Below are 22,023 nucleotides of genomic sequence, written 5' to 3'. Positions count from 1 at the left end.
TTTACGGAACAGTTTCTCTAATGATTGAATTAATTGAAAAATAAAACAACGTCTTCGACGTACGCGCGTATGAATACCCGATCGACCGATCGCCCGAAGGACCGAACGACTAACCAAGAGATAAAAACGAAAAAAAAACGATCCTACGTCAAACCACCTCCTGGACCGTAAGTCGATGTTCCTCTTTATTATCGTATCCTTCCCGAATCAACGTATATTTCCCTTTTCACGAATAAATTAGACATGGTTCAATGCGATGTCGACACAATTCATTTGTGCGATTCACGATTGCACAACCGATTACCGCCTTGTCGCGCGATCTCTCAAGTATGTTCACACCGTAACGCGCAGAGAACCCGAAAGAATGAAGGACGAGGGTGGGACAAGAGAGTAATTGTAAAGAGAGAGAGAAAGAGAGAGAGAGAGAGAGAGAGAGCACGGAGGGGGTGGATACGATGCAAAGAAGGGGAATACGGAGAGTTGAAAGAAAGAAAAAATGATAGAAAAATCGAGTATTTGCACGCGTTATGATACGTGTTACACGATACGATACACGAAAATATCATACGGTGAAAATATACGTTGTTTACGGATAAAGATTAATTATTACACGCGAGATAACTCCGTTTCGATGGCACTTTCTCATGAAAATCGGGCAAAGATGGTGTACAAGTCGCTTTATGCTCGAACCAAAGGTGGCTGGTTAGTTGTCTAGCGCGCGCGCATTACTCTTACTACGCTACTACGTTGACTCGAACGTTTTGGGAGTAACGCTATTCTGCGAGCGCGTGCTCGCAAACACCCCTGAAAACGGGAATGTAGGTAGGTAGCAGACGAATATCAGCTAATGGTAATGGTAGTAGTATCGTTGGTGACATCGACAGCAACGGAGATGGTGTGCTGGTGGTATGTAGTAGGGATGATGGCGATATAGGGAGGCTGCAACGATAAAAGCGGCGACAACAGAGGCGCAACGACTGTATCAGGGGTAAAACGGAATTAGGGGAAGAGAAGCTTGGATTGACGATATCAAAATGAGGAAGATAGAAAGTGAAAGTTACTAGATATGAAAATGAACGGAGATTATAGAAGAGAACGGAGATGGATCGAACAGTCGGACATCAATCGCGAAGGAACTGTGCGAAAGACTTGAAACGAACGTATCGACAACATCGACGCTGAGAAGAAAATCTGTGTATCAGAGATGATTGAAACCGAGTCGGATGCGCAAACTCGGTATCATTGATTTAACGCGTATTTATATTTTCAACGCGATGCCAACTTTCTAAATCTTGAGCATACCAAAATTTTTCTTTTCTCTCTTTTCTTTTTTTTTCTTTTTTTTTAATTTCAAATATCATTAAAAAATATGATCAACTTTCTCTTATCTTTAAAAATGTACAACGGAAATAAAGATGTAAAAGATGTATACTATGATATATTCGTTTCAAAACAAAAGTATTAAAATATTGTATGAACGTATTTCGCTGTTTACATTTTAAAAATACATATAACATGATAATACGGATTATTTATTTTCAATAAAATATTTTTCGAATAAAACGATCGAATCCTAACGATCATTTATCAAAACTTTTTATCGCATTTTGAACTGTTTATGATAACTGCTTAATCTTACGATACTAATCGCGTATACCTATCTTGTCTATTTTCAATTCCCATTCGTTTATTTAAATATCTATAAATACAGAATATCTTAAGTAACAAATTGTAGAACATAATCATCTTTAATAATAGAAATTTAATAATAAATTTATCCTATTCGATATTGTATTATCCTATTATTATTATTACTATTATTATTATTATTATTATTATTATTATTATTATTATTATTATTATTACTATTATTAACACTATCATTCTCATAATTACATGCTCCACTCATTACGTTTACTGTACGGTCATAATCATCATCATTACCTTTATATAAATCATTATTATAATTATTACTACAAAATCATAGAAAATAAAAATATGTAATTGTTTATTTTGGTTAAAAGAGTAAGAAAATGGTTATTACTTGTTAATACAATCGCCTATAAATTTCTGTAGAAAACAAATTTATGCTGCTTGATATATGATTTCATTTACGCGCATATTAACAATAGGACGAAGTTCTTGTTGTGCATAATCTTCGGGTAATGGTAATTGAGATACCAGTTGAAATATCGATGTAGATCTGTTCTCGTTCGATTGTAACAAACTTCTAGCCAAATGTAATGTTCTCTTTGCAATTTCCGCTTGACAAAGCCTGTCGTAAATAATAATTATCTTAGCATTTAGATATAAAAATGATATAAAAAAATACAAGAAACAGAAAAATAATAATTCACCTGTGTTTGGCAGTTGGACATGGAAATTGATTGATTTTGGATGGAAGGCTTGATAATCGCTGTTTCAACGATTCTAATTTAGAACTTATTCCGCGTGGATCAGCACCGCGTAATAAAGATTCGACATCCATAGTTATTTCCATGTATTCCCAAAGTAATTGTCCTTGATAAGTCCAACCGCTTATAGTGCTACTGTACTCCGAAGGAATCAGCGGGCGTAATAAATCGCGCAAATAATCGTAATTTTCTAAATACAAATAACATATAAATAGAATGAGAAATAAAACGAACAAAGATTTTGAAGATAAAATGAAGAATGAAAATTGCACAAGAATTGTCACAAGTATCTATTTCAAAAACGCACCATTTATAATAATATCCGCTGCTAAATGTTCAATGATAATCTCGTGAGCTCTGTTCCATTGTTCCGCTTGAATAAAATAAAATGCTGCTTTTCCGTACCTGCGAAAAAATAAAAAAGCCTAAATAAAACCTGATAAAAAAAGAAACAAAATTCATTTGTAAAAACAAGATAAGGACCAATAATGATCAACGATCATCGGTACCGGAGCAATTTCTAAAAAATTTTTCATTTATATATATTAATTCATAAATGAAATGCATGAAATAGTGAAAATATAGAATAGAAAACTATTCTTTGTATTTAATAATGTTACCAATAATATATTATATATTAATTTTACCAACCTCTTAGCTACGTAACTTTTCACGGCTTTAGCCTGATGAATCCAAATTGAAGGTATACCTAGTTCTTCTCGTAAAAATTTTTCTCGCTCGATAGGATCGACGGAATCGGCGATTTCGTCTATTTCAACGTGACGTTGCAATAAATTCATTACCGCAGTTTTCCTCTTTCCGGCATCTTTCAAATGCAACATCACAAATATGGCCCAATGCCAGAGACCGTGTGCTTCTAATTGCGTTGCGAAATTAACATGTGTTAAAGTAGCAACATGTTCCGAAAGATGTGAATAACCCAAAGCTAAAAGTACTTGCTGCATCAGCCAACTGCGATCAAATTGAACCATTTTAGATTATTATCCAAAATTGAAAAATTGAAAAAAAAAAAAATCGATCGATTTTACCTGAGTCTGTAATCTAATGGATCGGCAGTATGCGTTGCTGGATTTAATAGTTCTCCTAATGTATGATTGCCAGTGCAAAATAATTTTAATAGATGAAAACATAGATCGTATATTGGTTTTCCACTATTTATTTCAAGTTCGTAATCATCTCCTTTGTATTCAGGTTTCGGTATAGTTGTATAAGCGCAAGAATCACTTGTATCGAAAGACATTTCGTAATGATCTAATATATCTCTTATCGAACCAGTTGGAGATGAAAAATACCTGCAATATATATGCGTAATGTATATTTTGATAATTTAATAAAGCTATAAGATAAATTGCATCATTTTAGAAAACGTGATATTTACGACAAATGAACAGCTAATGCTCTCTTCCAGTCGAAACCTTCGCAGACATTGATAATACCATGTTTACTGGGCACAAGTGGTTCACCCGCTATCAATGCGTAAAGTTTTAATCGATCTAACGAGATTTTTTCATCAACATGGTCACGTCGCCATAATGCAATTTGTTGCTTTATTAATGCCTTTATAGGCATTCCACTGCATAATTGTGCCATTAATAAAGCCAAACAATGATCGCCTACTTCTCGCGCAGTTTTACATGCCTCTTCTAATTCAAAAGCTTCGTTTCCACCGATAAAAAAATAAATAAATAAATAAAAAAAGAAAAATTCGAAAAAGAACATAATTATATTATATGTAACTTCATATTTAACTTAAACGAATTAAAGAATTGTGTGAAACATAACAGGAGATTTTTGTTATAAACGATACGTACCAGATAGTAAAAGCAATATCTTTGTTTCGTTACTAATATTCATATCCTCCCATACAAGCGTTTTTCGTATAACATTTCTTAACCATTCCCCAAAAGCCTCTCGCCGTGCTATTACGACACTATGATCTTTCGGATTTTCTAAAACAATGAAACGAGTAATTTATATTAATTCCATTATATAATTTTCATTTTTATATGTATGTTGGAAACAAAAATAGATGATATAAGCTTAAAAAAAAATCTAAAAATAACAAAAGGAACGGAGACGGAATGATAAATCATAATTCGTAATCATGCGACTAAATTGTAAATTAATGTATCTATAAATCATACCTGAAGCAACATTTATATCAGGTAAAGTCCCCCAAAGAGCTACGCATAGTTTCCAAACATTAGCAACGTACGAAGCAAAACAATCTGTGCTAAACTGTTCCGCGAATTCTTCGGCTAAACTACAATGCGCGTGTAAAGCCATACTTGCTTTATTAACATCTGTATCTACGTCAAAAATTGGGCAATCTCCTTCTTGATTCATTACACGATGGGACAATTGAATTTTTAGATGACCTTCTATGCTTTCCTTAAATAATATTCATAAAAAATAAAAACAAAAATGCAAATATTATTATTTTTAATTCTACGCAACATGCTAAAAGTGAAATTTACCTTGAATATTTTAACGCGATCATCATCGGTTCTGTTACCACCCAAGATTTGAATACGTTGCACTATCGCAACAGATGATGTATCTTCTGGGGAACGACCACATACGTAAGATCCAATTTCTTCGAATGGACTATTTAATGGTACCTCGTCAGCTTGTTTTCTAGTGTTCAATGTAAGTAACGTTAAACCGCGTCCCCAGCTCGGCTTGAACATTCTTCCCATTTGTATGCCTAAATAAATACGTAAAAAAGTGAGCACACGTTTATATTTTGTTTATATTCACGTTATCCACGTGAATTCGTAATTAAAAAAATTCGTAACATACGAAAATATTATAATAAAAATATTTTACCCATATCAGCAACGGAACGAGATTCTAGTTTATGTATAATAGACTTTGATAATGGAACGGCTTCAGAAATCCATTTAAAAATTATAATCACAGGAGAAATCGAAGGATCCGGTAAAACTTTTTCGTATATCGATGATTTTTTAGCAATAATATCCATCGAGCGTTTCATCTTAGAATCTATAATATAAATCGATTTTTTTTTAATTTTCGAAATGCATAAAATATCTATTTTACATGTATTATTAATATTTAAATTACCTAACTTTGAAAGTGTTGGTTCTTCGTAACTAATCGTTGGTGTATGATGAATCGTCAAATTTGATCGTAACATCGAATTGTAATTTGATTCGTACTTTTGATCCTCATCGATTTTTTGAACCGAATTGATGAAACTTCGCAAAGTTTTATGACCAGAAGAAAGAAATAATCTACGATTTGATTCTGAAATAATATTTCAATTTCGAATAAAGATCATTATAAGATTTGTTGTAAAAATCAAAAAATGAATAATATAATTTGTATGTATATATTATAAAATTTTACCTTGATCATAAATCTCTTCGTCACTACCGTCGAAGAAGCTAGCTTTCATTAATTGTAATTTATGACTGTCGGTACCCAAAATACGAGCACTATCACCAGTTGGACTTATTGGTAATCGTTTTTCCTGATTATGATCTACGTCCTACAAAAAATTTATTCGACATTAATGCATATAATAAATAATAAGATTTCTATTTCATTATAATTTCTATAAATAATTAAATGATTTTAATTAAAATCTCACTAAAGCTTTTGACTGCTCCAGTTTAGTCGCGCATTTCTGTTGAGTTGTGGTGCACAGTTTTAATCTTTTTGTATCATTCACTGTAGGGACATTATTATCATCTTCATCCGAATCGCTTAGACCATATTTAGAAAAATGATCTACCTAAACGATAAATAAAAATACTGATTACAATAAAAAAGCAAATATGAGATTATGAAATCATGTAAAATTGATTATTACCTTAAAAACCCAAGAACCAGTTTCGGGGCGATATTCTAAAAATTTGGTATCGTGTTTCGCTGATACTCTTCGTAATTTTTCCTCATAACCCATTGCCAATAGTCGACAGGGATCCGTAATATCTTTGTGTAAAGATTTATCATGTGGCCAGACTTGATCTAAAGTAACTTGCGCTTTACGGTTTAATCCTTGTCCTATAGCTGGTTTTTTCTCGTCGTCTGGATAAATGATAACTTCTTTGCGTCGAAAATGTACGATATCATCTAAATTGAGACCGTATATATCAAATGATTCGGGGAAATATACATTTCCGTAACCTTCGCGACCAACAGTGAAATTTGGTACAATACACTTTTCACCATCAACATATTCGTGTAATTCGTCAAGTGATGGAATTGTGTAATAACCAACACGTGTCAACGTCACTTTTGCTGCATTTGTTTTCCCATTAGAATTTTGTAACGTTGAAAAAGAATTTTCGTCTAATTCTTGACTCGAATCAGAATTTCGAATCACAATATCCGTTTTATCGACGAGAGATGAATTCTTTATAGACGTATCCACAGAGGTATTAATTTCAGAGCATATTTGATTTGATGGGCTGGCATTAGCATAAGGTCGCAATTCGCTAATTGTATTATTTATCATTTCTTCGGATAATACGTTCGGACTAGAGAGCAATGAACGTTGTCCGTCGAATGATTCTTCGTTTAAATTTTTTGCATTCGCATTTCGTGGAAGACTTGTTTTTAACCATGATGAAGATGATCTTCGATCATTTGTTAATTGCCGATTATTATCCTGACTATGATTCTCTTTATCTATATTTTCGATACTTGTATCTTCGATATATGAATTCGTCATGGATGATCTCTCTTCTCCCTTATCAGAAGATTGTATGTTTTTCGTTGCATTATGAGAATTTTCAGTAGGTGACGAAACTATTGAATTCAATATCGATTTTGGACGTAATACTAAACGCTTTGCATTTGGACGAGGTTGGAACGCTTCCGAAAGTGGATCTTCCTCTTCAAGACCTTCGAATATTGATTTCTACAAAAATTCGTTATAAATATTCAATATATCTTAATTATCTAAAAAAAAATTTGCGTGATATAAAGATTTTACCTTAAAGGTCACTTTAATTTTCGGAGATTTATTATCAGCAGTAACTTTATATTGTGGACCGTTTAACAATTTAGAAGGTGCGTTCGCTGGTTTTAATAATTCTTCTGTTTTACCAGAAGCCTAAAATTATATCATATTTATATCATGTTATATTCAACATTCAAACGCGAAACATTTAAAATTTAGAAACATGCAAAAATATCGAATTGAGTTGGGTTTCTAAAATGAAAATACTTCGTGATTCAAGATTGTTGGGATTTCTGAAAATTTTGACATTGTTTTTTTTAATTTTATGAACAAATATAATTCCAAAATGTTATTCTCGAAATTTTTAAGAATCTTGATATTTTCACGAATCCCAAAATTTTCATGAATTATGAAATATTTTTCTAGACTAAAAATTATTTCCGATCCAATCTGATCTGATCTCTTCCAGTATTGTCTCGAGCGAATATTTTTTTTAGGTTCTCTATTTCTCTTAAAAATAAAAGTTATTTCTGACGCTCTCTTATTTCTGCATTTCTCTATTTTAATTATTTTCAAAGTTAAATACAGGAATAGAGAAATAGTGTGAAAATGAGAAAATAATTTACCGGTAAAAGATTTTTTAATAACGGTGAATCACCAAATGGCGCGGATACCAAAGCCAAAATTTGTTGATGCACTGGTACCGTTCCCGAACTCTTTGTTTGATTAATATTACTCCTAAAAATGAAAATATATTTTTTAATCGATTTCGATATATGTATATATATATATGAATAAAAATCAAAAATAAAAAATTTGATATAATACCCAGCACCAAGTAATCCTGTTCCAATACCCGTTCCTATGTTTGTATTAGTTCCAAATGTTGAAGATCCGAATGTCCCCGCGGTATTAAATGTTGCATTGTTACCAGTGTTTCCGAATAAACCACCTGGTTTTTGTTGAGCGAATAAAGTAGAACCACTACCCAACATCAAACTTGTATTTGTACCTAAATTAAATAAATAATATAAAATAAATTCATATAATTGAAAAATAATTTTATTATACTTTATTTGTTATATATGCTTTATTATGTTATATTCTCTCATCAGTTTTAACTTATGACAGACAGAAAAAGAATGAGATCATTTTATGAGATATATTTTATTAAATAAAATGTTAATTAAAAGTTTATAAGAAAAATTTTTAAATAATAAATAAAAAAAGAATTATAATAAAAATATAAACTATTAAAGGCTTAATATAATTGATTTAATTCTAATAATAAAATAAATATACATATATGTAAATTTACCAAGTCCGGATGATGGTGTAGAAGTCGAACCAAAAGAGAATCCAGGTGTTTGTCCTGTAGGTTTAAAAGGTGTATTAAACAATGAAGCACCGGAATTTTGACCTGCAGTGAAACCTGTTGTAGTTCCAAAAGTTGATGGTGTAGTCGAACCGAAAGACGAAGTCGTTCCAAAACCAATTGTTCCAGTTGATTTGGCACCAAATAAACTAGTACCAGTATTGCTCGACGGTGTTTGACCAAAATTAGAGAATGCAGCGCTAGACGAAGTGGAAGGTGCATTGAAAGCTGACTTATTTTGATTAAATAAACCAATACTCTATAAAAAGACAATAAGAATAAATAAAAATATTAATATGCAATCATCGACGAAATAATAGGATTTTTATTAAATATTTCTTGTTTCATTACCTGATTCGATTGCGTTGAACCAAATGTAGGACCGAAAGTAGTGTTTTGTCCCGTATTGATACCGAAACCTGTACCAGCATTTTGATTAGTATTGCTAGCTGCAAAAAGTGGCGTTGGAGCTGCTGCTATAAATAAAAATAAACTGTTATATTTTTACAAAATGGTATAATTTTTACGTATATCAATATATCGAAATAATAATGCTAAGTATATTGAAATCGATGATTTATTAAAGATAAATGAATTTGATACTTACTACCAAAAGGTTTTTGAGTATTACTACCAAATAAATTTGTACTTGGAGTAGAATTGAAAGCAAAATTATTTGTTGTTGTTGTTGCTGGTGTACCGAAACTTGTTATAGGTTTTCCAAATAAGCCACTTGAGCCAGATTGTGTGGTAGCTCCAAAACCTCCGCTCATTCCACCAAAACCTAATTTAAGATACAAAAAAAAAAATATTAGAAGGAAAAAATAAATAAAAATAATTCAATTTTAAAACCATTAAATCTTAAAATACAACATCTAATAGATATACAATAACTAATTTGCATTAGATTACCCGTTGTCGCAGTACTAGTACCTGCCCCTGCATTGCCAAAAGGTGAAGGTTGTGCTGGTGTACCAAAAATTCCTGTACCAGGTCCTAATCATCAAATGAAAAAAAGATAAATTGTACGATACAAAATACGAATCTTTATTGAGAAATTTTGATATATAAGATTACCTTTTCGTCCCACGGAATAATCTTCGAAACGTAACTCCTCGTAAGATTTTGATTCATATTCTTTCATTGATGCGATACACCAATGCCTCGCCGATATAGTATGAGATATACCATTCTTGGACATAGAATCGGTAGTAATCACAGGAGTAAATTTAACAACAGTACCAGTCATACTTGTGGTTGTAGTGTTTGTATTACCAAAACCTATATAGATTGAATAAAGCAGAAATAATAAAAGAATAGATTCTTCTTATCATGAATGATATGATTAAATATTATTAGACATACCAGGTGTTGTACCAAATAAATTAGTATTTCCAGTGGTACTGCTTTGTCCAAAAGGAGTAGTTTGTTGAGTTGACTGTTGAGGTTGTCCAAATAAATTTGTTCCAGATGTAGCGCCGAAACCAAATCCAGCTGGTTTGTTTGATTGACCGAATGCTGAAGTTGCGGTACTTGTACCAAAAAGATTTGTACTTGCATTTTGCTGAGTACCGAATAAGTTGGTATTGGTATTTGTTGTGCCAAATCCTATAAAAAGACAAAAAAAAAAAAAAACAATTATATTTTTATTATTCAATTTATAAGGAATTAATATTAGGAATATAAAAAGAAACTAAAATAATAATTTCATTAATAACATTAAAAATATAATAATCATTTATTCTCATTTTTAAAAATTTAAAAGACTAATTTTAAACAAAACTTTATTTTTTATAGAATTTTTTTATATATTGTATTAAAAATATTTCAGTTTATACATATATAAATAATGATAGAATAATATAATAATATTTTATTAATAATAATAAAATAATATAATATATTTTAAAATTGAAATTAAGTTAAATATTTCTAATAAAATATATACAAATATCTCAAAAAATTAGTTTTGATTAAAAAATAAAGATTGCTCCTTTAATTAATCTAATCTAATATAATCAACTTTTGAAAAACTATGAACAATTTAAAAATTATAAATATAATTAAAACTATATAATATGCAATTGATTGATTTCATAAATCAAATTCTATTAATAAATAGAAAAATAAGCAAAATAAAATTAAAAAATATCAAAATTCAAACTTTTGCTATTCCCGTTGTATTAATCATTCTATTGAAGAACATTATTAATTTTAAAATATTAATTAATAATAAAAATAAAATTAATTAACGAATTTTGTTAAAAAACTTGACAAAAGATTGCATTAATAAATCTAATTTGGATACCTATGTTATTAAGCATTTTATAAAATATTTTATCAAATACACCAAATAATCTATAAATTGTTACCTCCAAAAGATGGTTGAGTAAATGCAGGTGGAGTTGTAGTATTACCAAATAAGCCACCAGTAGTAGAACTCGCAGGTTTTGAACTAAAGAGAGAAGTATTACTACTACCAAAGACTGGTGCAGCACCAGTGCCAAAACTTGTTGTAGTGATTGGTTTACCAAATGCCGATTGTCCAAATGGACTGGATTGTGTAGCTGTATTGAAACCACCTTTAATAATAAATTAATTATAATAATATGTAATTAATTTATATAAAAAAATGGAAGACAAAAAATTATTATTTGTTTTACTTACTGAACGATGTACTTCCAGACTGCCCAAACATACTTAATATAATGATCCTGATTTTCTTTTAACAATTATCGACACCTGCAATAAATTATTAAGTAAAAATATTCCAAATAAATATTTCAAATTTTATAAAATTTATAAAAAAATTACATTTAAATTTATTAAAATTACTTTTACATTTTGTAAATTATTTATTAAAGCAACTTGTTGTATAATATAATATATATATATATATATATATATATATATATATATATATACATATAATATCAATTGTACAGGTATAATATAGGTATATTATATCTCATATGTGTTTTCTGAGATCTATTAAATACGATCGAATCAAAATAATATGTGAAAATGCAAAATACTTACGCGTGATAATATTACGATTAATATTTTTTTTTTTTTTTTTTTTTTTCTTTTAAAACGTTAGGAAAGTTACCGTTATTACAGTAGTAGGCACAAGTTGTCATTCACTGTAATTGTAAATCATTTGTCAGAATTGTTATGAATACATTAAAATCGTTCGTTAAAACTTTATATAAAGTCAATTCTTCGCAAACTTTACATCTTATTATATTTGTTTTGGTACAATAATTATATGAAAAAGAGGTTACACAAATCAAATTTTAAACGTTGATACCTAAAAATTCAACAAACGAAATAATATGAAAAGCGATAATGTATAGCTTCGCGAGATTTGTACCTTCTATTCAACTACTGATTACTGATTATATACATACAATTACTGACAATTCTACCGCATATAAATCACATACGCGTAATATACGTCGTAAAATTGCAAATCTCGAAAATCAATCGATAATACAGTAACAATATTATAATTTTCATACCAATAAATCGGTAACAATCAGGTTAGACAAACTAAAAAATACAAAAGTTCTGCAACTTGTAATTACTTTTCATTGATTGATTTATATTTAGAGATTTTTATCTCAAATTGAATTACAACAAATAATTACATCTAGAATTTTTCTAATTTAATGACAACTAGGGACTTTACTATTATTATTATTATTATTACTATTACTATTGCTATTACTATTATTATTATTATTATTATTTTATTTTTATTTTTATTATTATTATATTATTATATTATATTGTTATTATTTTATTATTATTATTTTTATGATTATTATTGTTCCTGTTGTTATTATTGTCGTTGTTGTTTTTGTTATTATTAATATTGTTATTATTATTATTTTTTATTTTTATTTTTATTATTATTATTATTATTATTACTAATATTATTATTATTACTATTACTATTACTATTACTATTATTATTATTATTATTATAATTATATTTATATTTTTATTTTGCATAATGAAATTAAACGATGATCAATATTTTGGATTACAAATATTACATCATTATTCAAGCTTATTAAATTAAATATATATTAAAAAATAAATTATAAGATATGAGAAGAATTAAAAAATTACTTACATATTTTTTGTAAATATGTACATTAGGTACATATATGCATATGCATATATATATATAATTTTATATATATAAAATTCGATTGAAATAAGATCCAATAGAAAAACAGACTAATTTTGCTTTGATATACACATATGTACATAAATGTACGTGTAAGTAGGTGGGTAGAATGCATTTATAAAAATAATGGCTGACGAGTAGTGTTATCACATATAAAAAGAAGCGATTATATGGATTTCACTTGTGTGATTCAAATCGAACAAAGTAACATTTTTTTATATATTAAAGTACATAATAGATATGATACAAAATGTTACGAATTCAACCGATAATAATTAAATAATCGAGCAAGTTCATCAATTAATCTGAATTTAAAATCTTGCAAAATTCAGATCTGAAAAAAATTTACAATTATATGTATGGATATAAGGATGAAGAAAAAAGTTCATAGAAGAAAGATAATGTGTTGATTGTATGATCGTTTTATTTATCATACAACTTCTTATCAAATGATTCAATGAAGTCATATTGTTTAAAAGAGAAAGGATACTTTCGGTCACGATGCGACCTATACGATACATTTCGTGTGTTTTTCTTCGATTAATTTAAACTATTACCCTTTGTATTTTATTAAATTTTTCTATATATTATCGAAAACATTTAACACAATGGTTCATATACCAAGTGCGTATACTTATAATTTTTGGGCGAAATCACCCACAGAAGTTATTGAACTTACTTGTTTAATGCCAAATGGGGTCGTTATACCCTTGGAAACTAATCGCAATATTACTTTGGCCGAAATTAAAGAGGTAGGTTAAAAAAGTATATAAAGATGTAATTTTTATATGTATATATGTATATATATGTATATATATATATACATAGAAAAAAATATTAAATAAAAATAAATAAAGATAAAAATATATTAATACATAAACATAAAAATATATTAATAATTAAGATATAAATTATTCTAAAGGATCTCTGGGATGAAGCCAGCAAATATCCTCTTCATGGTACATTAAAAGATGCTCCGTCCTATGTATTTTCATGTATTAACTCGAATGCAGAAGCGGAAGAATTACGAGATGAAACTAGACGTTTGTGCGATATTAAACCATTTTGTTCTGTGCTTAAAGTTATAGAGCGTGAAGGTGTTAAAAGTGATAGAAATTTAGATTCTCGAATCGGTGTTCTTATTGGCAAAGGATTACACGAGTTTACAGCGTTAAGAAATTCTGAAGTGAATGACTTTAGGTGGAAAATGAGAGTTTTGGGAGATGAAGTTGCAATGGCAAGACAAAAAAAATCTTGGATGGAAAAAGTACGTTATCAATTTCCTACTCGATTAGCACCAACTGCCACAATACCAAAAAATATCGAATGTCGATTAAAAGATGGAAATATCGTTCTTGTTACTAAATTTGAAAATACAGAGGTAAGAGAAGAATTGTTTTATTATTATTTTTTTTCATTATCATATTATATATAAAAATTAAAAAACATTTGTTTACATGTTGAATTACTACAATATCGTATAGCAAATGTTTATTAATCATTGTATTTAGTTAGATATGTGAACTATAGGATATTTTTCATTGTCGATGTTTGATAAGTTCTTACTTTCCTCAATTGTTATATTCTCCATGGAGTGTAAAAGTTTATTAAAAATTTTATTTGCATTATTATTAGCATTTTGATTATCTTCAAATTTGCATGATTTTTTAGGCTTAAGATTTTTAAATTTTACGCAATTATTTTGATTAGAATTTTCTTTATCAGTTTGTTCATTATGATTTTCATAATCTTCTAAATTTTTAATCGAACAGGAAGTATGTTTAATTTTAACAGAATTATTTAATGGAAATGATTGAGCAGAGTTTTGTAATCCTTGTCTATCAGTGGATTGTTTTTCATTAATCTCTGTATTATCATTATTACATTTTTGCGTGACATCATTTAATTCTTCCAAGATTTTGTGCTCTACATGATTCGCAAGATCCATTTTTAATTCTGCTTGTGCAGCGCATATTTGAGCCTTTTAAAATATAAAAAAAAAAAATTATATATCATTTTTTTTTTAGAAATAAAGGTGAAGAAATAAAATTATCACAAATAGGAATAATTACCTCCAGAGACAAAGCTTTGCAACGCCAATAATTTAATTGTTTGGTAATAGTCAATTTTGTTTCTTCTTGTATCAAAAATTTTGTATGAAAATCTTCTATTTTTGTACGTAGTTCATCTGTCTCTTTTCTTTTGGTATCCAAAAGTGATTGAAAGTAGCTTTAATTTTTGAAGAAAAAAAAAAAGTGTAAGGAAAAATATAAAATAGAGAAACAGATAGAGACAAAAGGATATTATTTAATGCTAGAATTTTATTAATATATATTTATATAATTCATTTTATACCCAAAAGATGTGTCGCTACGATCTAATTGTCTTGAATCATTTTTCTTAATTTCACATTTCAATTTACTTTCGAGATCCGATATTCTATTTTTATATTTTTGAATTAACTCCTCATTCTCTGTTGATATATGATTTGTATCATTTTCCCATTTTCTAAACGTTGCAACACGTTCTGCTTTTAACATTTTAAGTTCTGCAGTTTGCGATTTATATACGCGTTTTAATTCCATATATTTCTCACGTAATACGTTCATTTTACTCATTATGTTCTGCCGACGATCTTCCACTTCAGCAAAGAGTGAATTACCTGTATAAAAAAAAAAAATTTTAAAATCTTAAATGAAAATAATTAAATTTTATTAATACTCGCCTTTACGTGATTCACATGTAGCATCCATTTGTAGCGATGCCATTTCTGCACGTTTTAGAATAAGCTCTGCGCGAACTTCTTCTAAAGTTTGATCTTTTTCGTGCAATTCTTCTTTGATACTCTATTCAATAGAAATAATATTTTATACTTATTTATATTATATTTTTAATATAATTCTATATAAATTAATATTTTTTTAACAATATATCAATATCTTTTATACTCACTTGAGTATAGTATTCATAATTATCGCATCGAGTTTTTAATTCCTCGATCATTTTTTCTGCATGTTCATTTTTTCCTTTCTCTTCTCGCAGTATAGATAAAAGTTCGTCAACATGATTTCTTAAGGAAATATTATCTGTTTCAAGAGAAAGATTTGTAGATTGATCTTTGATGGTATTGCATTCAGTTTTTATACATTGATTAGCGTTTTGTCGTAATTCTTCAATTTGTTGCGTCTGTTGTGCTAATTTTTTTTCTAAATTTGAAATTATATTTTCATAATCTTTTGTAAGGATATGATATCTAAAAGGAAAAAATAAAAAGCAAAATAAAAATAGGAGAAAGGTTAACGAGCAATATTATTTATAGAAATTTCGTAAATTTACTTTTCTTTGTCTTTGAAAATAACTTGCTCTTTTTCCAAGATTCGTCCCTCAAGGGAACGTTCAAGTAATTCATTTGCTTCTTGAGCTTCCCGTAACATAACTTCGTTTAATTCGAGTCTTCGTTTTAAATTATGAATTTCTTGTTTACATTTTTCGTATTCAACTTGTAATAGTTTATAACAACGATCATTACGTATGTCTGTGTATTCTTCGATATATTCTTCCACATTCGTCGAATCTTGTGTAGACATATTTTAAGGTTAACTTTTATTACGTGCGTTCAAGTTTAAAGGCGAATCGTTATGAACTTTGTTTAAAAATCAACAGCATATATCGCGTATACTTATCTTCTACTTGTTTCTTTGAATTTCAGTTACAATACAATGAAAAGTGTAGACATCTATATTTATGGCTTCCCTTTCTATTTTATCTTTTTCCCCTTCTCCCGGTATTTCCACTCGTCGCCATCCCCTCTCCCTTCACGTATTTCCTGTTCTGTTAGCGAATTCCCGCCAAAAAGTAAAAAATCGAAGAAAATCGTTAAAAAATCGAAAAAAATTTTCCAAAAAGAAACAAAAGTTATTACTATCTTCTTAAATAGACATATTCATAATTTGCGCATGATTATAATTTATTTCAGACAGCCTTCACATTTCAAATATCGCATAGTACGACGCCATATCAATTATTGGTATCTATATTAAATAAACGAGCAAACACTTTAATGTCCAAAGGACATCCAAATGACTTTACTCTGAAGGTTTGCGGCCAGGAGGAATATTTAATAGGAGATTATCCTTTAATACAGTTTAGTTATATTCAAGATTGTGTAGCAAAAGATATTACTCCTACATTGGTCACTCTAAGCAGAGATAGCGTCTCTGTTGATCAAGAAAATACTTCAGAAAATATAGAGGCAGATACTTTGCAACGTACAAGACCATCCTTTTCCACGCTAACTTTACGTAAAAAGGGTAAACATGTATCTGCTTGGAAAATAGAGGAACCGTTTGTTTTCACTGTCAATGCGATATCACGATTAAACTGCGATGCGGCTCATCGCACCGTTGAGGTATAAACTTCTCTGTTTTATAAAGCAATCGTTACCTTACTACTTTACCATATCTTTTAATTAAATTGAATTAATCTTGATTTCTCCGTTGAATCTTATATCTACAGATTGGTCTCCAAGCCGGTCTTTTTCATGGTGGGAAATCTTTGTGCGAAAGTCAGAAGACTAAAGAAACTGTCGTCAATTCTGACGGTAGTTGCGAATGGGAAGAAACCTTAAAGTTTGATATAAAAGTACGAGATATACCGCGAATGGCTAGGCTGTGTTTTGTTTTGTATGAAATTAGTAAGACTGCGAAAGGATTGAAGAGTCGTAGATTAGTTAAAGATACTAAACAAGAGTTTTTTATAAATCCGTTGTGTTGGGCTAACACGACTATATATGACTTTAAATCACAATTAAAAACGGGAGCGATGACGTTATATACGTGGACGTATGCCGAGGATATGCAAAATGATGATCTTTTGCATCCTTTGGGAACGGTGGTGTCAAATCCTCATATAGATAGAGCGGCTGCTTTAATGTTAACATTTCCAAAGTAAGTCTAGTTTTTTCTTTTTTTCTCTCTCTCTCTCTCTCCCTTCTTTCTAAAATATTAAAAAATTATTTCCCTTTTATCCTCTTCTCTTCCATTTCATTTTTTTGATATTACAATACGTATATTTTTTTTAGTAATTAATTTCATATCGTTGTTTACACATTCTTGTTAGTTATGGGAAAGAGAAGTCGGTTCTTTATCCTACTCCGGAGAAAATGGTGGAATACGCGAGAAAGTTGCGAGAATCATCTACCGAACGTTCGATTCAAGAAGAACCTAATCAAGAATCTGATGTTGGTAAGCAGCAACTTGAACAACTTCGATTATTAGCGGACAGAGATCCATTACACGAGCTTCACGAACAAGAACGAAAGATAATGTGGACGTTAAGGCATCATTGTCTTCTTGAAATTCCCACGCTCTTGGCCAAGTTGTTGCACTGCGTGGAATGGAATGATCATAGGTGAAAATCTAAATATTCGAAATACCAAACGATAGGAGTTATTTTAACATCGTCCATTTTCATAGAAAAAGAGAACGTTTAAATCTACTTTCCGATTCTCGACGTATACAGGGAAGTAGCTGAAGCTACGGCGCTGGTGCAACAGTGGCCCAAATTATCCGTCGAAAAGGCGCTTGAATTATTGGATTATGCTTATGCTGATCAAAATGTTCGAAGTTTTGCTGTACGTTGTTTAATGGATGTCAGTGACGAGGATTTGAGCCTTTATCTATTGCAATTGGTACAAGCGTTAAAACATGAAAATTATTTATCCTGCGATTTGACGGAGTTTCTACTGAGACGCGCGCTTAACAATCGGAGAATCGGTCATTTTTTATTTTGGCATCTTAGGTTGGTGTAATTTCGTCTATTATTGCATTTCACATATATATTTTTCTTTCCTTTCGTATATCTTTTTATTGAGTTCTGAATGAAAGAAAGAAAAAAAGCTATTTTAAGCCTTTTTCTATTTTCTATATTATCTTTTATGAATGTTCTATTTTTTTTTTTTTTTTTTTTTTTTTGTTAGATCAGAGATGCAAGTGGGTGCTGTATCTGTTCGCTTCGGTTTAATATTAGAAGCGTATTGTAGGGGAAGTCAGCAGCATATGCGGTCACTATTTAAACAAATGGAATGTTTGGGTAAATTGAAAAGTGCTTCCGAACAAATAAAACAGAGAAAAGACCGGAAAGCTGCGTTACAAGGATTTCAAGAATTTATTCAAGAACCCCATTGTCAAGATGCGCTGTCGAACGTTTTAAATCCATTGGATCCGAGTTTCCGATGGAAACGCATTAAGTAAGATTCTAAGATTAAACATATAACACTTGTTATGAGAGATTTTGTGAATTTGTGTCAAAAACGAAAATTAATGATTTACAGAATTGAAAAATGTAGAGTAATGGATAGTAAAATGCGACCACTTTGGCTAGTTTTTGAAAATACCGATCCATTCGGCGACGATATTTACTTGATACTAAAACATGGAGATGATTTGAGACAAGATATGCTTACGCTACAGATGCTACGAATCATGGATAAACTTTGGAAGAGAGAGGGTTTGGATTTACGTATGAATCCTTACGGTTGCATATCAACGGAAAATAGAGTCGGTATGATCGAAGTGGTTTTAAATGCGGAAACAATTGCAAATATTCAAAAGGAAAAGGGAACTTTTTCGGCAACAGCTGCTTTTAGGTATATTCAAATAGAAAATTCCATCTTTGCCACACAATTTGAAAATGTTCTCTACATTATATTATTATTGTTGTTCTTGTTATCATCATCATCATTATCATCGTTATGATCATCATTACTATTACTATTATTATTGTTGTTGTTGTTGTTGTTCTTCTTCTTCTTATTATCATCATCATTATTATTATTATTATCATTATTATTATTATTATTATTATTATCATCATCATCATTATATTTCTATAGACGAGGATCTTTGCTTGCTTGGCTAAAAGATCATAATCATACCGAAGCAGCATTGAATAGAGCTATCGAGGAATTTACTTTGAGTTGCGCGGGTTATTGTGTGGCTACGTATGTTCTTGGAATTGCCGATAGACATTCGGATAATATAATGGTGAAGAAAACCGGGCAATTATTTCATGTTGATTTTGGTCATATACTTGGACATTTTAAAGAGAAATTTGGATTCAGACGTGAACGTGTACCTTTTGTGTTAACCAATGATTTCGTGCATGTAATAAACAAGGGTCAAACAAAGAAAGGTCAAGCAGTTGAATTTCAACGATTTCAGAGTCATTGTGAACAAGCTTTTCTCGTTCTACGGCAACATGGAGGACTAATATTGTCCTTGTTTGCCATGATGATATCAACGGGATTACCTGAATTATCATCGGAAAAAGATCTTAATTATTTGAGAGATACTTTGGTATGATATCATTTTTCCCTTCTTTTGAATGACAAGAAAAAAAAAAAAAGAAATTATTCGATTTAAAAAATTAATTCAATTTTTTTGGAATTAGGTACTCGAGATGTCGGAAAGTGAGGCACAAAAGCATTTTAGGAGTAAATTTGACGAAGCTCTTTGCAATTCGTGGAAAACTTCATTAAATTGGGCCTCTCATAATATGTCCAAAAACAATAAAACAACATGAATAAACGAATAAACAATTGGATAAAATATAAATGGAACGAATAAGTGAATCCGATTGTTCTGCTTATAGACGAACGAGAGTATTATCGCATCAATAATTTACGTTTAAATTACGTGGAAAATTGAAAGCCGATGATAGATATTTTCTTCGAAAAAGAATACGTTCGATATAAAGAAAGATAAAATGATCTAACGTTTTTGATCACCAGTAATTATCTTTCTCGTTGCTGTGCGACAGTAACGCGTGTACGCGTGCGCACCCCCTTATCGTGACTATCGTCCCTCACTCCTTCCTCTCTCTCTCTCTCTCTCTCTCTCTCTCTCTCTCTCTCTCTCTCTCTCTCTCTCTCTCTCTCTCTACCTTGAACATTTTTACCACGCGCACGCGCATATGCAAACATTCGATTCTTTATTGTACATTCATACGCTATATCTTTACTCTCCTCCCTCTTTGCCACATTTTTAATAGGTGGGTGGAAAATAGAAGCAGAATACGTATATAGTACATATCATTGGTTCATATTGCGAGCGCGAAATTCTCATAAACAGAACAGAGACGAGTATTTCTTTGAAAGGAATGTTTCACTCATAAGACATTTCACTCGTCGTATTAGATTATCGCAGTATCGTGGCTGTGCCGTTCTACCAGCACTCTTTATAATCTTTACCAGATTGTAATAAGGAATGTTCGAAGGATTGATGGAACATTCTCGATAATCCTCGAAATTTTCGAATCTTAAAATATTATTATATCGATTGTAATAAACGAAGTTATTCTTCATGTTGCTTTTTCATTATTTGAAAAACCTATATGTAGATATATTACGAAATCCCAATAATACTTTTGTTAAATGTATAATTATTGAAGACAAAAAAAAAAGATAAAAGAAACAAGGAAAGAGGAAAAAAAATAAATGAGAAAAAAATGAAATAAAAAAGACAATAAAATGTGATATAAGTTACAGTAAAAATTCTTTTTTAATTTTTTTTTTTCCTTTTTTTTTAATACTATATAGAGTTTAATTTTTTGAAATATGTTGTTTGTATAACTTGTAACTTAACAGTTCTTATTATTATTTAAATAAATATACAAGAAGAAAAATAGGATGGAAAAGATTTATAAAAGAAAATGAGTATATAACTTATAATAACATCGAACATAATTACGTGTGCAAGACTGTCGTGCCGGATTTTTTTACTTTGTTATTGACTGCGTTACCCGTAAGCTCCTGGATCACTGGAGTCGCATTACATAAGTTGACACGAAGAGACGGAACAACGAATGGAGGTGGAAGACGACTGCAATCCGAGAACGTTGTGCACACTGTGGCTACTTCGAACCTCGAGCTCTATCTGATCATAAACCGGGTTGATCACATCGAACACTTTTTTCGAATTGTATTGTTTTCAATTTTCATCAAGTTGCACGCAATAGCAGGAACGTTTACGTGTGCGCGGTCTATTTGAATAATATTTCTTCTTTCATTTTTTGAAGTTTTTAT

General features: G+C 30.0%; 3 protein-coding genes and 1 long non-coding RNA gene across 6 annotated transcripts; 2 read left to right on the top strand and 2 right to left on the bottom strand.

Moving 5' to 3' along the window:
* Positions 1-728: 728 nt before the first annotated feature.
* Positions 729-1,035, top strand: LOC102655004. The gene is made up of 2 exons (XR_411833.3): positions 729-822; positions 885-1,035. It is a non-coding gene; the product is annotated as an uncharacterized LOC102655004 (long non-coding RNA).
* Positions 1,036-1,981: 946 nt separating this feature from the next.
* LOC408335 (nuclear pore complex protein Nup98-Nup96) lies at positions 1,982-12,232 on the bottom strand. Of its 2 annotated transcripts, XM_016915103.2 has the most exons (27): positions 11,783-12,232; positions 11,411-11,485; positions 11,116-11,325; positions 10,109-10,351; positions 9,821-10,024; positions 9,656-9,739; positions 9,351-9,527; positions 9,095-9,219; positions 8,801-9,002; positions 8,687-8,740; positions 8,197-8,380; positions 7,995-8,106; positions 7,402-7,521; positions 6,274-7,326; positions 6,052-6,195; positions 5,808-5,949; positions 5,523-5,705; positions 5,265-5,441; positions 4,913-5,142; positions 4,580-4,826; positions 4,247-4,384; positions 3,814-4,090; positions 3,464-3,727; positions 3,066-3,386; positions 2,722-2,819; positions 2,358-2,604; positions 1,982-2,275 (listed from the first exon to the last, which is right to left on the bottom strand). In XM_016915103.2, the coding sequence occupies exons 2-27, from the start codon at positions 11,439-11,441 to the stop codon at positions 2,086-2,088; spliced, it is 5,457 nt and encodes a 1,818-aa protein (XP_016770592.1). In that variant the 5' UTR covers positions 11,442-11,485; positions 11,783-12,232; the 3' UTR covers positions 1,982-2,085. The 2 variants fall into 2 exon arrangements, with proteins under 2 accessions (XP_016770592.1, XP_026299378.1); XM_026443593.1 differs by having other exon boundaries at positions 8,687-9,002.
* A 793-nt stretch (positions 12,233-13,025) lies between these two features.
* LOC551500 (phosphatidylinositol 4,5-bisphosphate 3-kinase catalytic subunit delta isoform) lies at positions 13,026-21,302 on the top strand. Of its 2 annotated transcripts, none has more exons than XM_006570469.3 (10): positions 13,026-13,693; positions 13,864-14,322; positions 16,918-17,349; positions 17,457-17,887; positions 18,060-18,350; positions 18,462-18,740; positions 18,982-19,188; positions 19,273-19,587; positions 19,834-20,296; positions 20,391-21,302. In XM_006570469.3, exons 1-10 carry the CDS (start codon positions 13,550-13,552, stop codon positions 20,520-20,522), a joined length of 3,153 nt encoding a protein of 1,050 aa, XP_006570532.1. In that variant the 5' UTR covers positions 13,026-13,549; the 3' UTR covers positions 20,523-21,302. The 2 variants fall into 2 exon arrangements, with proteins under 2 accessions (XP_006570532.1, XP_623897.1); XM_623894.5 differs by having other exon boundaries at positions 13,029-13,693; positions 18,919-19,188.
* On the bottom strand, positions 14,324-21,757 carry LOC100576761 (protein Spindly). Its single transcript, XM_006570470.3, has 7 exons — positions 21,741-21,757; positions 16,278-16,772; positions 15,894-16,194; positions 15,667-15,787; positions 15,297-15,603; positions 15,014-15,170; positions 14,324-14,922 (listed from the first exon to the last, which is right to left on the bottom strand). Exons 2-7 carry the CDS (start codon positions 16,526-16,528, stop codon positions 14,449-14,451), a joined length of 1,611 nt encoding a protein of 536 aa, XP_006570533.1. The 5' UTR covers positions 16,529-16,772; positions 21,741-21,757; the 3' UTR covers positions 14,324-14,448.
* Between the last annotated feature and the right edge of the window lie 266 nt (positions 21,758-22,023).

Source organism: Apis mellifera, linkage group LG11 (genome assembly GCF_003254395.2).
Source record: "Apis mellifera strain DH4 linkage group LG11, Amel_HAv3.1, whole genome shotgun sequence".
Taxonomy (NCBI): domain Eukaryota; kingdom Metazoa; phylum Arthropoda; class Insecta; order Hymenoptera; family Apidae; genus Apis; species Apis mellifera.
This window is presented reverse-complemented; position numbering and strand designations above follow the sequence as displayed.